General features: G+C 39.9%; 2 protein-coding genes across 3 annotated transcripts in view; both read right to left on the bottom strand.

The window, feature by feature from the left end:
- SLC12A1 (solute carrier family 12 (sodium/potassium/chloride transporter), member 1) overlaps positions 1-8,869 on the bottom strand; it is a 44,470-nt gene extending 35,601 nt beyond the window's left edge. For both annotated transcript variants that reach the window (XM_010137151.1, XM_010137157.1), the window contains exons 1-3: positions 8,468-8,869; positions 4,298-4,432; positions 4,020-4,095 (exon numbers count right to left, since the gene is read on the bottom strand). In XM_010137151.1, the coding sequence (XP_010135453.1) occupies positions 4,020-4,095; positions 4,298-4,432; positions 8,468-8,869 (613 nt within the window). The remainder of the gene's footprint in view (positions 1-4,019; positions 4,096-4,297; positions 4,433-8,467) is intronic.
- A 6,429-nt stretch (positions 8,870-15,298) lies between these two features.
- Positions 15,299-15,544, bottom strand: CTXN2 (cortexin 2). Its single transcript, XM_010137142.1, has one exon. The coding sequence runs from the start codon at positions 15,542-15,544 to the stop codon at positions 15,299-15,301; it is 246 nt and encodes an 81-aa protein (XP_010135444.1).
- Positions 15,545-18,518: the final 2,974 nt, after the last annotated feature.

Raw genomic sequence — 18,518 nt, 5'->3', positions numbered from 1 at the left:
CTTTCCCTGCAAAAAGTAGTTTTACTCTAGCATGAGACAAACGTTTGAAAATGTAAATACTGCTTTTTAGATGCCATTTACTTTAACAGGGGACTAATGGATAGTCTTAAAGAACTTAGAATCTTTTTTTTTTTAAGCTGGTATCACAAAATTGTATAATTAAACAGAATTAATCAAACATCTGAAGGTCAGTGACAGGTGATTAGTTATAGGTGAACTGTGTTTCAGTTTGAGTAGGTCTTTGAAATCTGTTTCCAGGCTATATGGTCAGGTTTCTGTTAACTTTGTGACATCATGATAGAAACTAGGAACTATGTAAGTAGGAGGTGTCTAGTATGGTTTAGAATCATAGAAGCACTGGTTGGAAGTGAATTCTGATGTCTGTAGCTCAGCCTCCCAGTCAGAGCAGAGCTAGTGCCAACACAGGATTAGATCAGTGATGGCTTTGGCTAGCTGGATCTTGAAAGCTTTCTTGGACAAAGATCCCACAGCCTCTTTGGATTACATGTTCCAGGGCTAGACTGGATCTCCCAAGCTACAGTTGTGGCTGCTGCTTGTTGTTTTCTGGCACTACCAAGAAGAGTTTGGCTTTGTAGTTCCACAATTCCTTCTTGCTTTAAGTCAGGTGAAGAAATACTATGACATTTTTCTCTCAACTTTATTGCTTCTATTACCATTTCTATCTGTGAGAGGAGAGGGGAAAAAACTGGGGGCGGGGAGAGGAGGGGGGAGGGAAGAGGAAAAAAATTATGATTTGGTGCCAAACAGGGATTCAGTTCACAGTTTTACCTGAACTTGCTAACACTTATAGCTCTCTCGTTTCCATAAGGCACATAGGTCTTTGGTGTGGAACTGAAGATTATACATTGCTTGTAGCAGTGTTTATTGACCAGGGCTCATCCAAACTAAAGCTTGGCTCCTACAACTGACATCCTGCTAGAAGTACTGCAAACACACTGATTTATCTGCTGTATTCCTACTTTGTCTCCCATATCAGATTCCGGACTTCAGTTCATACTGCCTGGTTATAGACATCCAATTCCTGTATGAGTGTTCTTTGCTGCTTAAATTATAGCCGTATTATCACAATCCATTAAGATAGAGCAGTGTAATGTATGAGATGTAAATGATATATAATGTAGTATGGGATATTTAAAGTAATTTGAGCCTCTAATAATTCATGTTCAGCTTATCGATTTCTGAACTCTTACTATAACTAGTCATGCACCTATTTTTTATGCAGATCTGTATAAAAATTCCAAATGATCCTTCCTTGTGGTCATTTACAGTTACATAGAAGGATATTGTTAAACCATGCAAATTTTGCACCTGAGAAGTGGCTGAATATGACTTTTAATCAGCTGTTAACTCTTAAATTGAGTAAGTTAGCCTTTATTCCTAACATAGTTTTAAAACTATTTTGTAAGTACATGTGCAGCCTAAGGAGTAATTTTCCAGGATTTGTTACTGCCTTTCATATTCATGTTGTTAATACGTGTATGATAAATAGGGTCAGATATTTTGGTAACTCAATGAGTAATATATACCTGGGAAGGTTTTAATGTTAGTTTAAAAAATATTTTTATATTTAAGAAGGCAAATGCATAAAATAAAGTTACTCAATCAAAGCATCATTGTAATATAATGTAACGTAAACATAATGCTCGGGGCCAGATTTTCAGTTATCATAAACTTGGGGTTTTTTCTCTGTCTTTGGCTAACCATTCCATGTATGGGTACAAATACAGGCTTCAGAGAGTCCCCAGATGTTAGGTGGAAATACCAGACCTTGTCAGAACTGTACTGTCCCTTTTTTTCCCAGATGGTGATAAACGGAGAACCTTGTTGGAACGTTATCTTTTTCCCCCTGTAAGATTTTTTTGCTCAAGACAGCCTATAAGGATACGAAACTAATTGGGTTTTCTCTCTTTGGCCCTCTAATGATGGGGATGTAAATGGTGCCCAGATGGTGGTTTAACTGACTCATTTAATTTCCGTGTTAGTAGCAGTACCCAGTGAAATCCCCGAACCTTCATGATGATGAGCTTCCATCACTGTGTTCTCCTTAAGCAGCTTGTCTAGGGACTTAAAGCTCATTGCTTATAAGGCATTCAGAAAATGCATTGAAAAACTATTCAGATGGAATTTGGTGTCTCATTTTCAGAAGCAAAACTAACCCCCTTACATAAGGCATGCGATTTGAAAAAGCAACAGCAGAGCAATAAACCATAAGAAAGGAGAGTCTGCTTATCAATGAATTAAAATGGTAAAATTGAATGTGAAAGCAGAAAGGCTGTAACTGATGTTGGTGTAAATTAATGTTAAACCCTGATTAAAGTTTAGATTGAATACCAGGCATATGGCTGCTAAGTAAGTTGTTCTAAAATGAATTACTCTTGCCTATGGCTATTCTCACACCTCAAAACAAAGTAATACTTCTTGATGATCTCAATAAGTTACTAAACTGCCCTTAAAAGCTAATTTTGCATGAAACCCCAGAGCAAAGTCTTGGCAATATTAAGATGCAGAATTTTCATGGCAAGGCATATACTTATGAGTGCCCTGGGCTGTACGCTCTCATTTGGTATGCATCATAAAATCAGCAAGTACCCCTTTGTCAGGCACAGTGCTAGAGCCGTGCACGGAGCGCTGCAAAAGTAGCAAAGTTCTTCCGCTTAGTTCTGAACCTTTTATTGTTGGCTGTTTGGGTTTTGGTTTGGGTTTTGGGGTTTTTTTTCTATTTGTATTTCTGGAAGTTTGTGGCTGGACTTTTTTCTTAATAAGGATTTCATTGGTTTCTCTCTCTTTAAAAGCTCAGTCTTGCTGAAGTGAAACTTCTGTGAAGTTACTGTATTTTGTTGGAAATGAGACTTCAGCCATGCAAAATTTTGGAGAGACTTCGAAGTGTTTCACTTCACTTCCATTAACAAGGCAGTGAATGATATTTAGATGCAATCTGAATTTGAGCACTAAATTTTAGCAAAGACCAGGAAAGTTTACGCCCAGAGGCCAGATTTTGAACTCCAGCTCGCATTACTTATTATTTCCGTTTTGTGAGAATCCAAACTGGAATACCTGCCATCCTCTTTTGGACTGCTGGTTTTTATGACATCTGGGTGCCAGTCAAAGATTAGAGCCCTATTATTCTAGACTGTAGGATCATGTAACACAAGGTGACACTACCATCACTGTTCACATTTCTGTGCTTCCCCAGAGCAGCAGCTCTAAAAAGGAAGTTGTACCATGGAACTACTGACCCATTGCACCTTACTGAGCTCATCTAGTTGCTGGAGATCCTTGCAGCGCTGGGAACACTTTTGTCTCTCACTGTTTCACTGAACAGTCAATGACATGCTGGACGGAGGTCTCAGGGCCCAGTCTGCAGGAACTGGGATTTGGATTAATTAAATTGCACAGTGCAGAAGCAAAGATACAGCACACAATGAAGTGTACTTAGTTAATTTCTATGAAAGTTGTAGCAGAGTTTTTAAAACTTAGTGTTTCATAGTACACTAGTATCTAGTGCTGTGCTGTAGTTAAAAATAACAAAATCCTGATGAGACGAGACTTCCTTCCAGTTCTGTTTTCATCTTTGCAGAGAAGTGTGAAGAAGTGTTGTTTTTAACATGGAGATTACAAGGTTTGGGATTCACAGACAAGCAAAGTGTGAACTCTTAAAGGTCAAGTCTGTACACACATATTAGAAATTGGCCCGAGTCATGAAGTTTACATCTGTTGCAGGATCTAAATACAAATCTCACTAAAGCTTAGAAATACTCAAATGTGATGATGATATGCATAGTTAACAGATCTATGCCTCTAAGCGGTAATTTGGCTGTGAGGCTGGAAAATTCCAATAGTTGGGAGGATTAACATCTTTTACCCTCGCAAGCATTTGAAAACATTCTTTAGTTCAACATGCAAATGCGCATCTCAGATTATACATTAATCATGCTCGTGTATAGTTTATCCTCTTTATCCCTTTCACTGTTGAAAGTGATATTAAGTAAGATACATACCAATTCCTGCTTGACCTACAATCCAGGAAAGTCGAATAAAAAGCATCACACCCCAAATATTGAGCATGCATCTTACCTAGGTTTAAAAAAAAAAAATACTGCATTAGTGCAACGTTGAAAGTAGCATTAACAACTAGAAGGGTGCTAGTGTGCATCGCACCCCAAACATCCCTCAAGTCCACCTCCCTCTCTTGCTTCTTAAAAGAGCTTAGTGTTGCAGAACTAATTTTAACGTTTATTTTCCTTTGGTTTTTTTAGAAACGTGCTAAGTTTCTCACCAGCACTCCCTTCACCCATCCGAACTTGACAAATCCTGTTTTGTTTTCTTCTTCCTTGCTGACTGCTGTGTCATCTCCAGCGGTGCTTTCTCCATTAGCCACTCTCTCGACTGAGCCGGGGCTCACGGCTATGTTCTGAAGGATCACAGAAAACAAATACATTTTTGTGCCAAGCAGAGGACACCCGGCTGCATAAGAGAGACACGGAATAAAGGAATTCCAAAGAAGATCAGGGTTTGCTGTCTCTGGAGTAGAGTGCAGTATTCTGCCCGCAACAGGCATCAGCAGGCAGGCTTGCTAACGGTAAGAAAAGATGAAAGAATTGCTTAAGCAGAGAGAGTACATACATTATTATCTGATACTGAGTTGTTTTTATTGTGAACTGTATTCAAAATATATGCTGTGTTGATATGTTAGTAGAGCATCTAACATAATGAGGGTCTTATGGTTGGCCTCTACATGCTGCTGCAACAACTTATGAATAATGCTAAGTGTAGGAACAGGGGTAATTGCTCACTAGTGGAAAGAGACATAGCGAGTGCTGCACGGCAAAGTTATGTGATGAACTCTAGTGATTTCTTTTGGATAAAGTACAAACATAATTGCAGCAGCAAATGGGCAACATATTCCTCAAAACAGTCAGAGAAATGTAGTAAATAATGCAGTAAATGAATAGTCCTTCCTGTGGTTTAGGCACCTCTGGTATAACCACAATATATAGGATTAGGGATTGCCGTATTTGTGGTGTAACAGTATAAATAGCCCAGAATTTTAGATTGTTCACATCCAGTTACAGACATAAATTTGTATTTTATCTCTTCAGCTCTCCTGCCCCAGAATCCTTGAGGCAATTTAGCATCACACTATGTTTCTTGGTTTATGAGTTTTATGCTCATTCTCATTGCTACTTTTTTCCTTCCAATTTTTTTTATACAAAGTTCTGACTGGTTTTATGAGGAGTTGGCATTAGGTTAACTATTGCCAGGTATTGTCTGGGTCCTCTGCAAAGACCTTCAGGAAGGACCATGTACCCTGCCATAGTCTGGCAGAGGGTTGGGAGCATTTCCATCCTTCTGGAGAGGAATCAAAATGCTTGTAGGGTTTGGAGGGGGATGAAGGTATTCCAGATGTACTAAACAGGTCAAGGAGAGGAAACTTCTGTGATTCTCTGAAACATATGACGTTTTCCCCTCTCGCTTAAGCTTCAAGGCTGTTTCTATGTTTTGTCCAGGGAATTTAAAAAAACAATAAATAAAACCAAAACAGACATAAAGACCAAATATATATGATGCTTATGCTAATGTTTGGACTGCTCCTCACGGATGGGGTCTCTAGCCGCTATGATGGAGGTTGTAGAATGCCTTTGACACAGTATAAGTACAGGACTGTGCTCACAAATGAGGAACAAGTGACTGGATAATATATTTGGATGTGGGTTAAACTTGGTGCCTTGGCCCTTTTGGTCCTGAGTGAAATGGGAATACAAGATCTGTTGAAAGCCTGTGACTTTAAGCTCCTGAGTTACTTAGATAATTTTGACAGTTCCTACTCTAAAATAATAATGGCTGTGTTTGCTTAAAGTACAGTAAATGATTAAAGTGACTTAAGGAAGATTAGCAGAATAGTATGAGGTTCTTTGCTACACTGGTTAGAATTTCAAAGACAAAAAAATAAAAGGATTTGGTCTTTGTACTTGAAACAAGTTGTTTCCTATGTACTTTGAATTAATTTGTGCTTTCTATGCCCTTATCATAAATTATGGCCTTAAACCTTCCATAAATGCATTTTAAATTGGTGTGCTTTAGTGAATGATTGGTTATTTACCATGCTGCTGTACCTGTGCTACTCATGCATTAAGGATATGGAATAAAAGTGACAGAACATTTTGAAAAGCTACCAAAATAAAAAATTAACTACTTAAAAACAAAACAAAACAAAACAAAACACACACACACACAAAAACCCCACAAGATTTTCCTCTCCTTGTTTCAGAACAGTTTAGTCTTCATCTCTCCCGGGGCTAAAGATGATGAGCTCATCAAGTCTGTGTAACAAGTGTGGAGAATAGCCAAAATGAAGAAAGGTTAGAAGATTTCATAGGTGGAGTAAGTATTAAGCACAAGTAATTATCACCAGCCATCAGCTATGAAATAGCATTTAAACTATTTTTTAGGGATTTAATTGGTGATTTTTGGCTTAATGTGTGCAAAAACTGACACGTCTTGCTAAAAGATTACACACATTTGACTCCAGCAGAGTGGGAGCTAGATGTTTGAAGTCTCTTTCAGCCTGCCTTACATTTTGACATTTGGAAAATTACATATTGAAAAAGTGTATTAAATATTAATATTTATCTTCTGATGTTAAGCCCAGCATCAAAGCACAATGGGAATGCTTATGTGATGTTTAGCAATCTGAAGTCAAACTACGTCACTTCTTGTCAGAATCTGGCAATGGGCTTTAACAGGGCAGTTGTCTTTAATGGTTTGAGTTTCAAAAAAGCCGGGGGTGAGGAGGGCAGGATTGCCTTGGGGTGTGGTGTGGTAAACCCAGATATTAGTGTTAAAGCAAAAAGGAGTAAAACATCTCTCGAGCTATGTCTTGGGCCATTAGTCTAACCATGGTATGCACTCAATATGGTATTTCATCCCCTCCTTAGTGGTGGCTAGAGAGCCTGCTGCTGCACCCTGGGGCCGGTGGGGAGGTATCCCATCCAGCTTTTGCCTCCTGATAGGAGCTCAACCTTTTCGATCATCTTAATTCCCTTCCCTACTGTTCTACTATTTTATGACCTCATGTTTGTTTGTTTGTTCTCCAGAATAAGGTCTGTAGACCAAAGAGATTTGTCCAAGGTCACAAAGAGAGACCATGGGAGAGCCAGGAATAGACTCCAGCCAAGCTAACGGCAGGTCATTTATTCCACCGCTATGGTCAGTGGCTCTCAGACCACAACTTACAGAAGGGCACGGAGGGTTGCCAGTGTAACAAAAATCCCATTACATCTGACATTCCCTTTCCTCTTTTGAGAGGCATAAGGTTATCCTTCTGTAAGCTGGATACTGGAGAAAGTCTGAACAAACAAGCTAGATAATACTCCTTTCTCTTCCCTGACAGCCCCAACCTGTGAAGCAATTTTCCCTTCATTTTATTCTGGGATGGAATTTGCCTTCTTTTTTAATCTTCTCTAAATGAAAGCCTTAAAAAAAAGTAAATAAATTCATCTAATTTTGTTTACAGTAATAATCCATTGAGAGATGCAACACCAAAAAACCTCAGTTTTCTGGTAATGGTCAAAACTGAGAATTCCTTGATATGCCAGTGTTCAGTACGTGTTCGTTCAGTGTTGTGTTCAAAGCCAGTACTCTATTTTTCTCTTCTCTGGCCATTACTGAAGTGAATTATTTCTACAAGAGGAAGCTTCTTCCAGCATAGAAATGTGTTTATCCCTGGAGTAGCAGCTTATACATCTGCAGGTGAGTAGCGATACCAAATTCATGTTCTTCCTTTTTCACATCCACTTCACATTAATTTTGGAAATAAATGATGACCCAGGTAACCTGTTTCTCCTTACTATGTAAGGCATTTTATGCAGCTCTGTGTAGACCTTAATTTAAATAAGTCAGGTCAAAACAGGTAAGCTGTCCTAATAAGATCCTAAAGAATTGGGTCCTAATTTCCTAATGGCTATTTCTTTGCTTGATTTCATTACCTTGTACTAATCCTCCTTTGGACATGTGAATCTCCAGAGGTTCACAGATACACCATAAATACAACAGAGGAATCTGTGAAACTTAGTTTTGCGTTGACATTACATTGAAGTTTATAGTAAGTGTGAATTGCGTAGCTTGGTTAAATTATGACTCGATATTTATCATCTGCCATCCTAACTCTTAAGTGAAACAGAAGAGATTCTATACTTTTAGACAAGACTAAGCTATGTTTTTCTGCTAATCAATTGCATTACTATCACCGTTTAATAAAAATCTTTGCTTTGAGCAGGGTACAGGGCAGAAAACATACTGCAGCTACTGAAGGAAATATGGTAAATGATTACTTGTACTTTTTCTCTTGGGCAAGGTCCATGAATTTAAGGACTTTCTCATATTAATAAACAGAATTAATAGCCTGGAAATGGAATAGAGAAAATTTGTGTCTTTCCTTTCCACTTACCTTTGCTAGTTGTTCATGAATTTCTAATAAACTTGGTCTGCTGAGCTTATTCCCACTGACGCTGCCAGTGTTTCTATAATAATCAATTCTGGGAACTGGATCCACTGTGTTATGGCCAAAAGTCTGTAGATAATACATTTTAGTGTGAGTATCATAGGGATGTAAACTAGCTTCTGTTTTCTCACCATTCTGAAGGAAATTGTCTCTTTTTTCTGGTCTGTAACTGATTCTCAGTCTGTTATGTGCTTCCTCAGTAAAAGATGTTTCTTCATAATGCGGCGGGTCAGAGCCCACATCCTCTTGGGCTGTTTCATTGTTGTCATGGCTTTCATTAATTATGTTAACTTGAAACCGATTGGAATTTGGATCCAGGAATACATTTGACGAATTATTCATTGACATCTTCAGGGAAGCTGTAGGCTTAGGTCACTGATCCAATTAGTCTTCTCTGGCTGCAGCTAGTGAGCTGCAACTACAGCAAAGGGTTTAGTGCTGTTGCATGTGAAGTCTTTGCTCTTCGAATAACAAAGGTCTGACAATTTTTTCTTGAAATCTCTAAGCGATCCTCCTAGTGTTGTCCACTGTCTTTCTGCCGTAAAAAAAAAAAAACATAAATAAAACACTTCTATTGACTTGCATGGTTAGATAAATTTTCTACCATATGCTCTCCACCACCTCATCAAATATCCAATATCTGTTATCATCTGACTTGTTGAGTAAAAAAATAGTTGAGTCAAAGACTGAGTTCGTGGGGACGTCTCCATCTGTGACTGATGCACTCGACCCCTTAACCAGACTAGCGGTGGTTCGGTACAGGCTCCAAAGGAGGCAAAGGCCCAAGCCATAATCAGGCCAAGTTTCAATCTGCTCGCTGAGCACCCACAAAGGAGCAGAGTGACACCGTGAGCACTGATGCATATGAGCTTGGATCATCGGTCATGCGATTAACACATGAATAGTGGATGGCTTTTCCAAAACTCGGTTATCAAGGAACAAAGAAAGTTGTGGGTACACGGAGTCCCAGACATGTCATTTGACTGCAATCCACTTTATTCCATAAATATGACAGCCTAAGTGAGCCCTCTCATCTCTGAGTCGCCTGGCTGCCTGGTGGTGATCTCTCCGTTAGCTGGGACGCCTCCCAGGGTTGTCCTGGGGGCACAAACACCTTGTACCTACAGCAGATCTTTGGTAAGTGATTGATATCATGCATAACCTTGCAGTGTCTTGGTAACTTTGATTTGTGCCTTGGTAGTTTTGAATCATCGTTCAAATGATTGTGTCGTACAGTAATAGAGTGAACCTTGCCGTCAAACTTTGTTAAGCTGCACTTTCACACCACCATATTAAAACTATTTTTGCTAATATCTTTGATGGTGATTCTTTAGGTGATCTAAGTCACCCATTTACAACAAATGGGTGGAGTTGGCAGGATCCTAAATCAGGATTTGTGACACCATCTATATAAAATGGGCTTTGGATCAGATTCTAAGTACTTAAAATTGATTTTCAAACATAGTATTTCTTTTAATAATGCAGTGTTTAATCAAAACCAGTGAAAGCGTAGGCAGTACGATGGATGTGACTCAAGATTCCATGAAGTCCATTTACTGTTCAAGTTTCACTTAAGTATTATGATACCATGTATATTTCTCTCATAGTCCAGAATTAAATTTGCATGAAAAGCTTGAACCAAGTCTATTTTTAAAATTATCTCAAATATCTAGGCTTTAAGTTTTCAATAAATCCAGGATGGCAACAATTTATGACCAAGCAACTAATATATAGCAAATTGTTAATTTTTAATGTAAATAACATTAATGTAATATGAATGAATAAATAGACAACTTAAACCAATCAAAAAATAGCATTGGGTTTCCTAAATTATAATGAAGGAAATAAATTACTAGGAAAAAATAATAATTATTGAGAAATATTAACCATAGTCCTAAGGCATTGGAAGCTTCATAGAATTTTACACTCAATTTGACATTTGTATACTCAAAACACCCTTTAAAATGATTTGAAACAAATTGTAGCAAGTCATAGAATCACACAGGTTAGACCAACCTCCCGCTCAAAGCAGAGGGAACATTGAATGTAAATCAGGTTACTTAGGGCTTTTACCAGTCAGGTCTTGACATTCTCCAAGGACAGATTCCACAACCTGCCTTGTCAGCCTATTTTAATACTGAACTGTCCTCAGAGTGGTTTTTGTTGGTTTTTTTCTTGTATATCCAGTTGGAATCTTCCATGTGCCACTCTGTGACCATCATTTCTCGCTCTCTGGCCGTGCACTTCTGTAAGGAGCATGGCTCTGCCCTGTCAGTAACCTCCTCCTAGGTGTTGGGGAGGTTGCTTAGGTTCCCCTAATGCCTTTTCTTCTGCTGCTGAAACAAGTCCTGTTTCCTTATAGGGCAAATACTCCTACCCCTGACCATCTTGGCCCTCCATCAGACACACACAATTTTATCAACATCTTTCGTACATTGGCTGGTCGGGGTGGGACAGGCAGACAAACTCAGAAACTGGGTTCCAGCGTGATGAGTGCTGAATAGAGCGGAATGGTGAATTTGCTGGATCTGTTGGCTATGGTCCTGTTAACAGAGCCCAGGACACTGTTCACCCTCATTGTTCCCAGGGCATGGTGCTGATTTCTCTGTAGCCTGCTGCTCCCTGGGTCCCTTCCAGGAGAGTTGCTCCCTGCCAGTGAGGCCCTAGCCTGTATGGTGCAGGGGTTTAGTCTGGCTGAGCTACAGGATTTGCATTTCTCCTTGTTGACTGTCGTGAGATTCCTGTTGGCCCACTCTTCTAGCCTGTCTAGGTCCCTCTGAGTGGCAGCCCATAGAAGGATGAGCACATGATACTGTACAATCTGATTCCCACCTCCACTTACCCACGCAGGCCCCCCTCAAAAAAACAAACAAGCAAACAAAAACCCCAAGAGCAAAAGGGGTACTTGTATTTAAAGCCTTTAGGGAGTTAAGTACCCTTGTATCAACTAACAAGATGGCCTGGGTGGCCCTGAAATAAGCTACTGAGATGCTGGCAGTCCATGGGTCTTGAAACATGCTTCTAGGGAGCTAAGGAGTGTGGCTGTGTAGATTCAGAGGAGTCCAGGTCGGTTCAAACTGACTGAAGCAGAGCAGGCTGACATTGAGACTGCCGTGTGTACGTAAAAGCAGAAACAAAATATATCTCTGTAAAGGAATAGGTGAACTGCAAGTCTGGGTAAATAAGCCCATTAGAGGCATTTTTTGAAATTTTTGTGCTTTCACAAGAGGGTGGACTAGATGACCTTCAGAGATTTGTTTCAAATTTAAATTTCTCAATGATTTTGTGAAATGCATTTGGCCCCTCAAAGATAAAAATACTGCATCAATATTTATACCTCAGCAATGCAAAGTTTCTCTATAATCACATATAAAAATTGTAATTTGAAGAGCTTATAATCACAGCCTCCACCTTCAGTATGAGATATAGCTAAGGCATATTTTCTTACTTCTTCCATCAGCTGTAGATAATATTCTGCTGTCACCTCTCTGCTATGATACCCCTTTATATCGCCCTTATATTTATGTTGGGTTTCCTGCTTAATGTTTCCCAAGACTCACAGCAACACATTACATTTATTTAGTTTATTTTACTTCTACTGGTCTTGGATGATCAATATTATTATTATTATTATTACTACTACTACTAGTACTGCACATTTCTGATCATCGATAGCATTCTGCTTCCTTTAGCCTTTTGAATTCGTAAGGAAATGTTTCATCTTCAGGCATGAAGAAGCAAAAACAAATCTTTTGTCATTAAGGACAGTGCAACTAGGTTTGTTTCCATCTCCATGACTGAATGAAATTCTGATTTTTTGATGACAATGAGACTTCTGCTATCAAGTAAAATGATTCTGTAATTTCACTGTCTTATTTCCACAATGTTACCATTTTGCTAGGAAAATAAAAGTCTCTTACCTTTCTTCTGTTCTTGAAAATAATACTTTGATTTTCACAGTGTATTTCCAGGGCTCTCTCAACTGTTGTTTGCCATTATTTCAGCATTGCACATAAATAACCCCATTTACCTTATTCGGGATAATTTAACTTACCATTCAGTCCTGTGTTTTTAGGGAAGGACAATCTGCCTCTCTTATTCATGCATGTAGTGTGTCCCTCTCTTTGAGGAATTACAGACTCTGCCTTATTGGACAGATTTTTCTCCTGCTTAATATACTGAATAGACCATCCAATCCCTCTGTTTCAAAGCATTTCTAGATGGTGATTTATGGAGGCATTCTAGCTTGTTAACTATTAACCAGCAAATGTACCTATCCATTACAATTACTGGGTTTATGGTATTGCGAGATTTCTAAGAGGGCCTGAAAATACCTTTGTTATCTTCATTTCCCTCCCAGCTATGCCTGATTCTATACACAGATCATGATCTCTCGATTTTTCAGTTCTGCATATATAGGAATAGAGATAACAAGAGCTTAGGCTTCTGCTCAGCACATTTTATGCAGAAGAGATTGCAGTGAAGCCAGCAGGATCAGTCATTGGTGAGTCCCCTTGTCCTACATGTGGCTTTGAACCACTTCCAACCCTGACTGAAGTTTTACTCTGTATATTTAAGGAAAACCTTTGAAAAATTATGTTCTGAGTATTCTTCCTGGGAAGGCTGACTCCCTTGTCTTCGGGGGTTGCAGAGCAGGCGTGAAGGGAAGCTTTGTAAACAGGAGGGAATTTGATAATTGCTTCCAGCAATGGATCGGGTCAAGAACAAAAGTAGTAAGACAGAATTGGGGGTTTTGGGGTATGTTTGCTGTGTAGTTTAGAGATAACTGAACTATATTTGACTCAGATAACGTAAGTGCCTTCAGCACTCTAACCTGTCAGCGCAGAGCTCAGCTGGTAAACAGAACAGCAGTGTCAGGTCTCTGCAGTGGATGATCCTATCCAGCAGTAACAGATCACATGAATCGGTGTGGTGATATCTACCTTTGAGTATGTGGTATTAACTAGAATAAATTAACTAGAGTACATGCAATAAGATACTGAATCTCTGAGGGTCTGGCATTTTTTTTTTAATGCAGAATCTGCAGCAGTTTAAAAACTTGTACATTCACAAAAATGTTTTTGTTTTATAATTCAAACGGACCAGTTTAGATGAGTGTTGGCTGTTTCTCTTTTACATTCTTGACAGGAGATTCATGTCCTTCCCTGTACAATCAAGTATTTCATGTTCCAAATGGCCGTGGAGGTCTGCTGTTCCCCTGGCTGCCTCTGCCTGCTACACAGGGCAAAAGAGACAGTATTTCTTTTTCAGACTACCTGCAAAAGAAACCAACTGTTGTAACTGATCTCCTTGTCTTTGCTCCTCGTTGTAAACAGAGCTGTTTAGCAAGTGACAGTACTTAGAATAAGGACAATCTTCTTAAAAACTGAATTGAATTCCCGTCAAGTACTGTCACACTTGCTAAACAGCTGTGTGTGAGGGTGACCTTGAGCACCCAGATCTGAGCCGCTGCTTTCACTGTCGGTTCTTCTGCCTTGATAGGATCTCCTATGACCAATTCTTCAGTCTGACAGTCCAGATCACACACCGTGCAGAGCTGCAGGAGCACAAACAGAAGAGCCAGCTGTGGAGAGGGGCTAGTGAGTGCAGAGAGCTCCTGTCAGCTCTGGAGCCCTGTCCCTTTCAGGGGCTGGGTACAAATGGGTATGCAGCGTGACTGTCTCTGCTTTGGCCTTGCCAGGCTGGTGTCATTAATGCTGAGAGTTGTTACCCAGCTGAAGGTCCAGTTAAACTGAATCTTCCTGTAACCAAGTGGAGTGAAAAATAGGCATGCCTTGACCAATTCAGCTAGATGTGAGACTGGTTACTGAACATTCACTTTTTCACCTAAAATTTTTAATGATATGGGAGACTGGTGGACTGGGACTGTGGCGGTGTTGGTTCACACTGGAGTTCTGAGCATGTAATATATTTTGTATTGCGGAATATTTGTAGCATCAAAAATTTCCTGAATGGTTTGTTTCCCTTCCATTAATTCTGTTTGACTTTGTGTTGCTGTAGAGCAGAAGAAGGGAGACCTACTAAAAAAAATACTCTCGTATGAGCTATGCCCTGTTTGCAGAGGACCACATCACGTTTCACACAGGAGAAGCAACGTACACTTTCCTTATAAACAGTCAGAGATACAGCACCTGCTCTTCTTGGAAGGCAAGAGGTGAGTTAGCAGTTCGTGTGATCTTTAGCTTTCCCATTTGTTCCTCATCAAGGGTAGTTTGTGGACCAACCCTATTCCTCTCATCTCAGCAAGGTGGACCTCTTGCAGGTACCTTCTCTGAGCCACAAACATTTGTTATCCTTCACTTCTGTATTCTCACTATTCAAACACAGTCTCTGAGCTTCTAAAAATTGTGTCACACGAGCAGGGAGGGAGTCACTACTTAAACGTTCACCGTTCATGAGCCTGTCTTTTGCCCTTCACCTTTCTCTCAAGCCTATCGTGAGACACAGTAGAAATGAGATCATTCTCTGAAGAGGCAGATATCATCTGATTCCTTAAATAATTTTTGGCTATGATAACTTTCTAGAGAATTGCTTAGTGTAGTACTTCTTTGCTGTTAGCCATTTCTTATCTACCATTCCCCTGTTCCTCAAATAAAAGCAACATAAAGTGTCTTTTGACTTTGCAACAAATATTTATTTACCAAAATGGATGCCACCAACATATCTCCAAAATGCAGGTATTATAACAAATGTTGTAACAGTTGGTTTCCAAAATGAAATCAACATCAAATTTAAGGCAGGGTATTCTGTGAGTTTTCATGCAAGAGCATATTCAAATGTTCCTTTATCCAACCCCTCAACTTCATCTTCCCACGTAGAAGAAGGCATGCTGCTGTAGGGGTCTAGCAAGATTTTGAAGCATCTGATAATTAGAAGTCCCAAGAAAACACACAAAATCCCCACAAAGGCAAAGCCAGTTTTTTGCTCTAAAGTCAGAGGGAAGGCAGACATTTCGTTGACACTCATGCTGGCTGAAGTGTTGCTGCAATAATTACTGCTCATCGTTGGGCATCACATCCTGTTGAGCCTCTGGGATTTTCATCTCTTCGGCTTCTTTGCCTGCACAGAAGAGCAGAATCAGTATGGTTTACGTCTAAATGGGGTGCGCGTGTCTGAACTGTAGCATATGAACATTTGGAAATGAAAAACAGCTGGGATTGTAGTAGTGTCCTGTTGTTTTTCCACATTTAAAATAACGTGATAAAATTGCAACTTTTAGTCTCTATGCACTATCCACTTACCAGCCTCTGTTAGGAGACAGCAAACTTACAGTTTTCTGGCTTTGTCTCCTCAAGCAGAGCAATTTCAGCACAATAGCTGTTGCAAACAGTGTTTTGTCAGAGTGGGCATAAGCCTACGGATTCTGATTTGGCAGCACTCACCAAGGTCTCCACCTGGAGAGACCAGTATGTTTTCTGAAATGGCTTTACGCCTCAGTCCTTAAACTAGTTACATTCCCATTGACCTCAAAGGGAATTTCAGCCAAATAATGTGGATTTTGCTCATGTAATTTAGCTTATAAATCTAAATAAATAGATCCAGCTTGTAAAATAAAATAGGGAACTGAACCTGACGTGTCCTGTGGAGGTAGGATGCTTGAGCATCTCCACCTCGCCATTGCCACCAGGAGAGTTCTGTGTGTTTCCAGCCAGGAGAGACTTTTATTTTTGTGTTTTTAAGGAGATCTTACTTACAGACTTTAGTTGAGTGTTGGAATAGTTTTGCTTTATTGTAGGTATTCCATCAGGTATTGACATCACATCTTTTTGTCTCTTTAGAGAGCAGGACAACTGGAAGGACCGAGACATCAGAAGTGCCACAAAGGACAAAGGCTTTTTATTCCGAAGTTGGACCTTGAGGTTTTTTGGCTCTTGTTAACACCTATTTAACTAATGCGCCTCAGGGGCAAACTTTTTTTGTTAACAATTCAACCGTTCTTTGCCCCAGGGAATTCCCAGTATCCATTTATTTCCTGGCAGAGTAATTAGGCCACTCGGAGCTCTGTGCTGCCGTGGCTGCAGTGCTCCAGGTCCCTGTGCTGCCAGCCAGCGTAAAAGGACTCCGGGGTCTCTGCGCTGGACTGCAGTTCTGGCTCGAGGGAGCCAGATCCTGAGCCAGCCTCCAGTTAATAACAACAGGGGAAGCAAACATCAGATTGGGTATTCCCGAGAGACAGAAACGGACAAAACTTTTATCTTCTTTGGTGTCTCCTTTCTTATTTCAGAATTTGTGTGATTTTTTAATACTATCCTAAAGAATGAAAAATTTAAAGCAACGATTACAAGGGCAAGGCACAAGTCTCTTTCTTTTTGCAATAACCCTCAGTTATAGGAGGTATTAAATAATACGATTCCAATTACAGTTTTACACATTTGCCAGAGCATAACAACCAACATTCTGTTTATTCTATAGAGCTGTGTATGAGGTCCTTCCTTGTTTTGACTAATATTCTGCTCTTTGGGTCACACTGTTTAAATTCCTGTTAAGTTGGAGAAAAGATCCAGATATAGCCTATGGGAATTAGAATTAATGTCAACAACAGTCAATATTTGTTTTCTGAAACTATATCATAGATGAAGCCCACCTGCTGTACGGATTTTCATTGGGCATACTTCCTATTCTTCTATTAAGTTTGACCTTTTGTCAGAGAAAAAAAAAATCACAGAAAGTTCAATATCATGAATTTATGTCACAACTCAGTTGATTTGAACAAGAGCCAGTCAAGGAGAAAAATTGCCTTTCAAAAGTCCTAGGACACTGAGTTCTAAAAATTAAATTAAAGGCTTATGTGGGAAAATGATACATGAACACTGCCTGGGAAATCCAGAGACCTCTGTGCAAAGCTTGACTGACGCTGGAACAAGGAGTGGTAAGAAATGGGTGTCTTAGTCTTATCTGGCAAGAGTTTGACTGAAACAGCTGCACGAGAAAACATTTTGCTTGGAGTAGGGGGGGAGGAGTTGGTTGGGGGAACACAGCTTTGTGTTCTCCTCTTCCTTCTCTGGAATTTCAGAAATTACAATTGAAGCCTTAACATTCACAGAACATTTTTCTCTAATTATGCATCACCAAACTGTGCTACCAAGGCTGACCTTGAGTGCCTTTTTATTGCTTTCACGCTTTAGTGCTGCATAAAGGCTAGATGTCCTCTCCCAGTTAGTCAGAGATCCTTTCATTTACTGCAGCGTGTGTGTCAAGTTGTGAGTCAGAAGACTGTGAATACTAACTAACACAGTCTGGATCCAAAAATCCTTGAAGATAACCTTTAGGGCAGTACGATGGGAACAGGCACTGTATCAGTTAGAATCTGCAGAGTCATTTTGTAGGGGCTGGCCTCAGCCTGATCTCTCAATGTTTTGTTTCTTTTTTTTTAATAGGTCAAGATTCTACTCATCTTTTGATTCACTGCCCTTATAAATACAAAGGCAGGCATAAAGAAAGGCTCCTTAACACCCTGCTGCAAAATTAAAAGCCATTGGAGGCCTTTGTGAGGCCAGAAGAAACAATCAGACTCGTAGAGAATACAGGAATGAGGAAAATAGCTTAGCACATAGCTCACTAGGGAAAGGAGGAGAGAGGTGTGAGCTGGGGGTGCTGGCTGCGCCTACGGAGGATGAAGAGGAACACCGTGGGCATTGCTGTATTGTGAGGCAGCTGGAAGAAAGGTATTGAAATCCTTATTCTAGCAGCATCACCAGCCCAACTCTGTCACTGTCTGGTACGAATTGGAGATCTCAGACCCAGCTCTTCGCTGGTTTGGGTGTCGCTTTTTTTCAGACCTAGCCACCCCCACCCCCCACCCCCCCCATGTTTTCAGAGATACTGAGAAGATTATTTAACACTTACTGGCTACTTTCTTAAAGACTTCCTCAATAATCTACCTTGTATTTAGAGTTTTATTCCTTCCCCCATAGAAGCCCCTGTTTTTTGTTTGGTTTGTTTTTTTTTTTTTGTCATTGCTTAGTACTGGAAATAA

The sequence above is a fragment of the Buceros rhinoceros genome, unplaced genomic scaffold, assembly GCF_000710305.1.
Source record: "Buceros rhinoceros silvestris isolate BGI_N320 unplaced genomic scaffold, ASM71030v1 scaffold14140, whole genome shotgun sequence".
Classification (NCBI taxonomy): Eukaryota; Metazoa; Chordata; class Aves; order Bucerotiformes; family Bucerotidae; genus Buceros; species Buceros rhinoceros.
Note: the sequence above shows the minus strand (reverse complement) of the source record. Positions and strands in the feature narration are given on the sequence as shown.

What these genes read in the sequence shown, in the direction of transcription:
- CTXN2 (XM_010137142.1), bottom strand. Translation starts at nt 15,544, where the DNA reads ATGAGCAGTAATTATTGCAGCAACACTTCAGCCAGCATGAGTGTCAAC.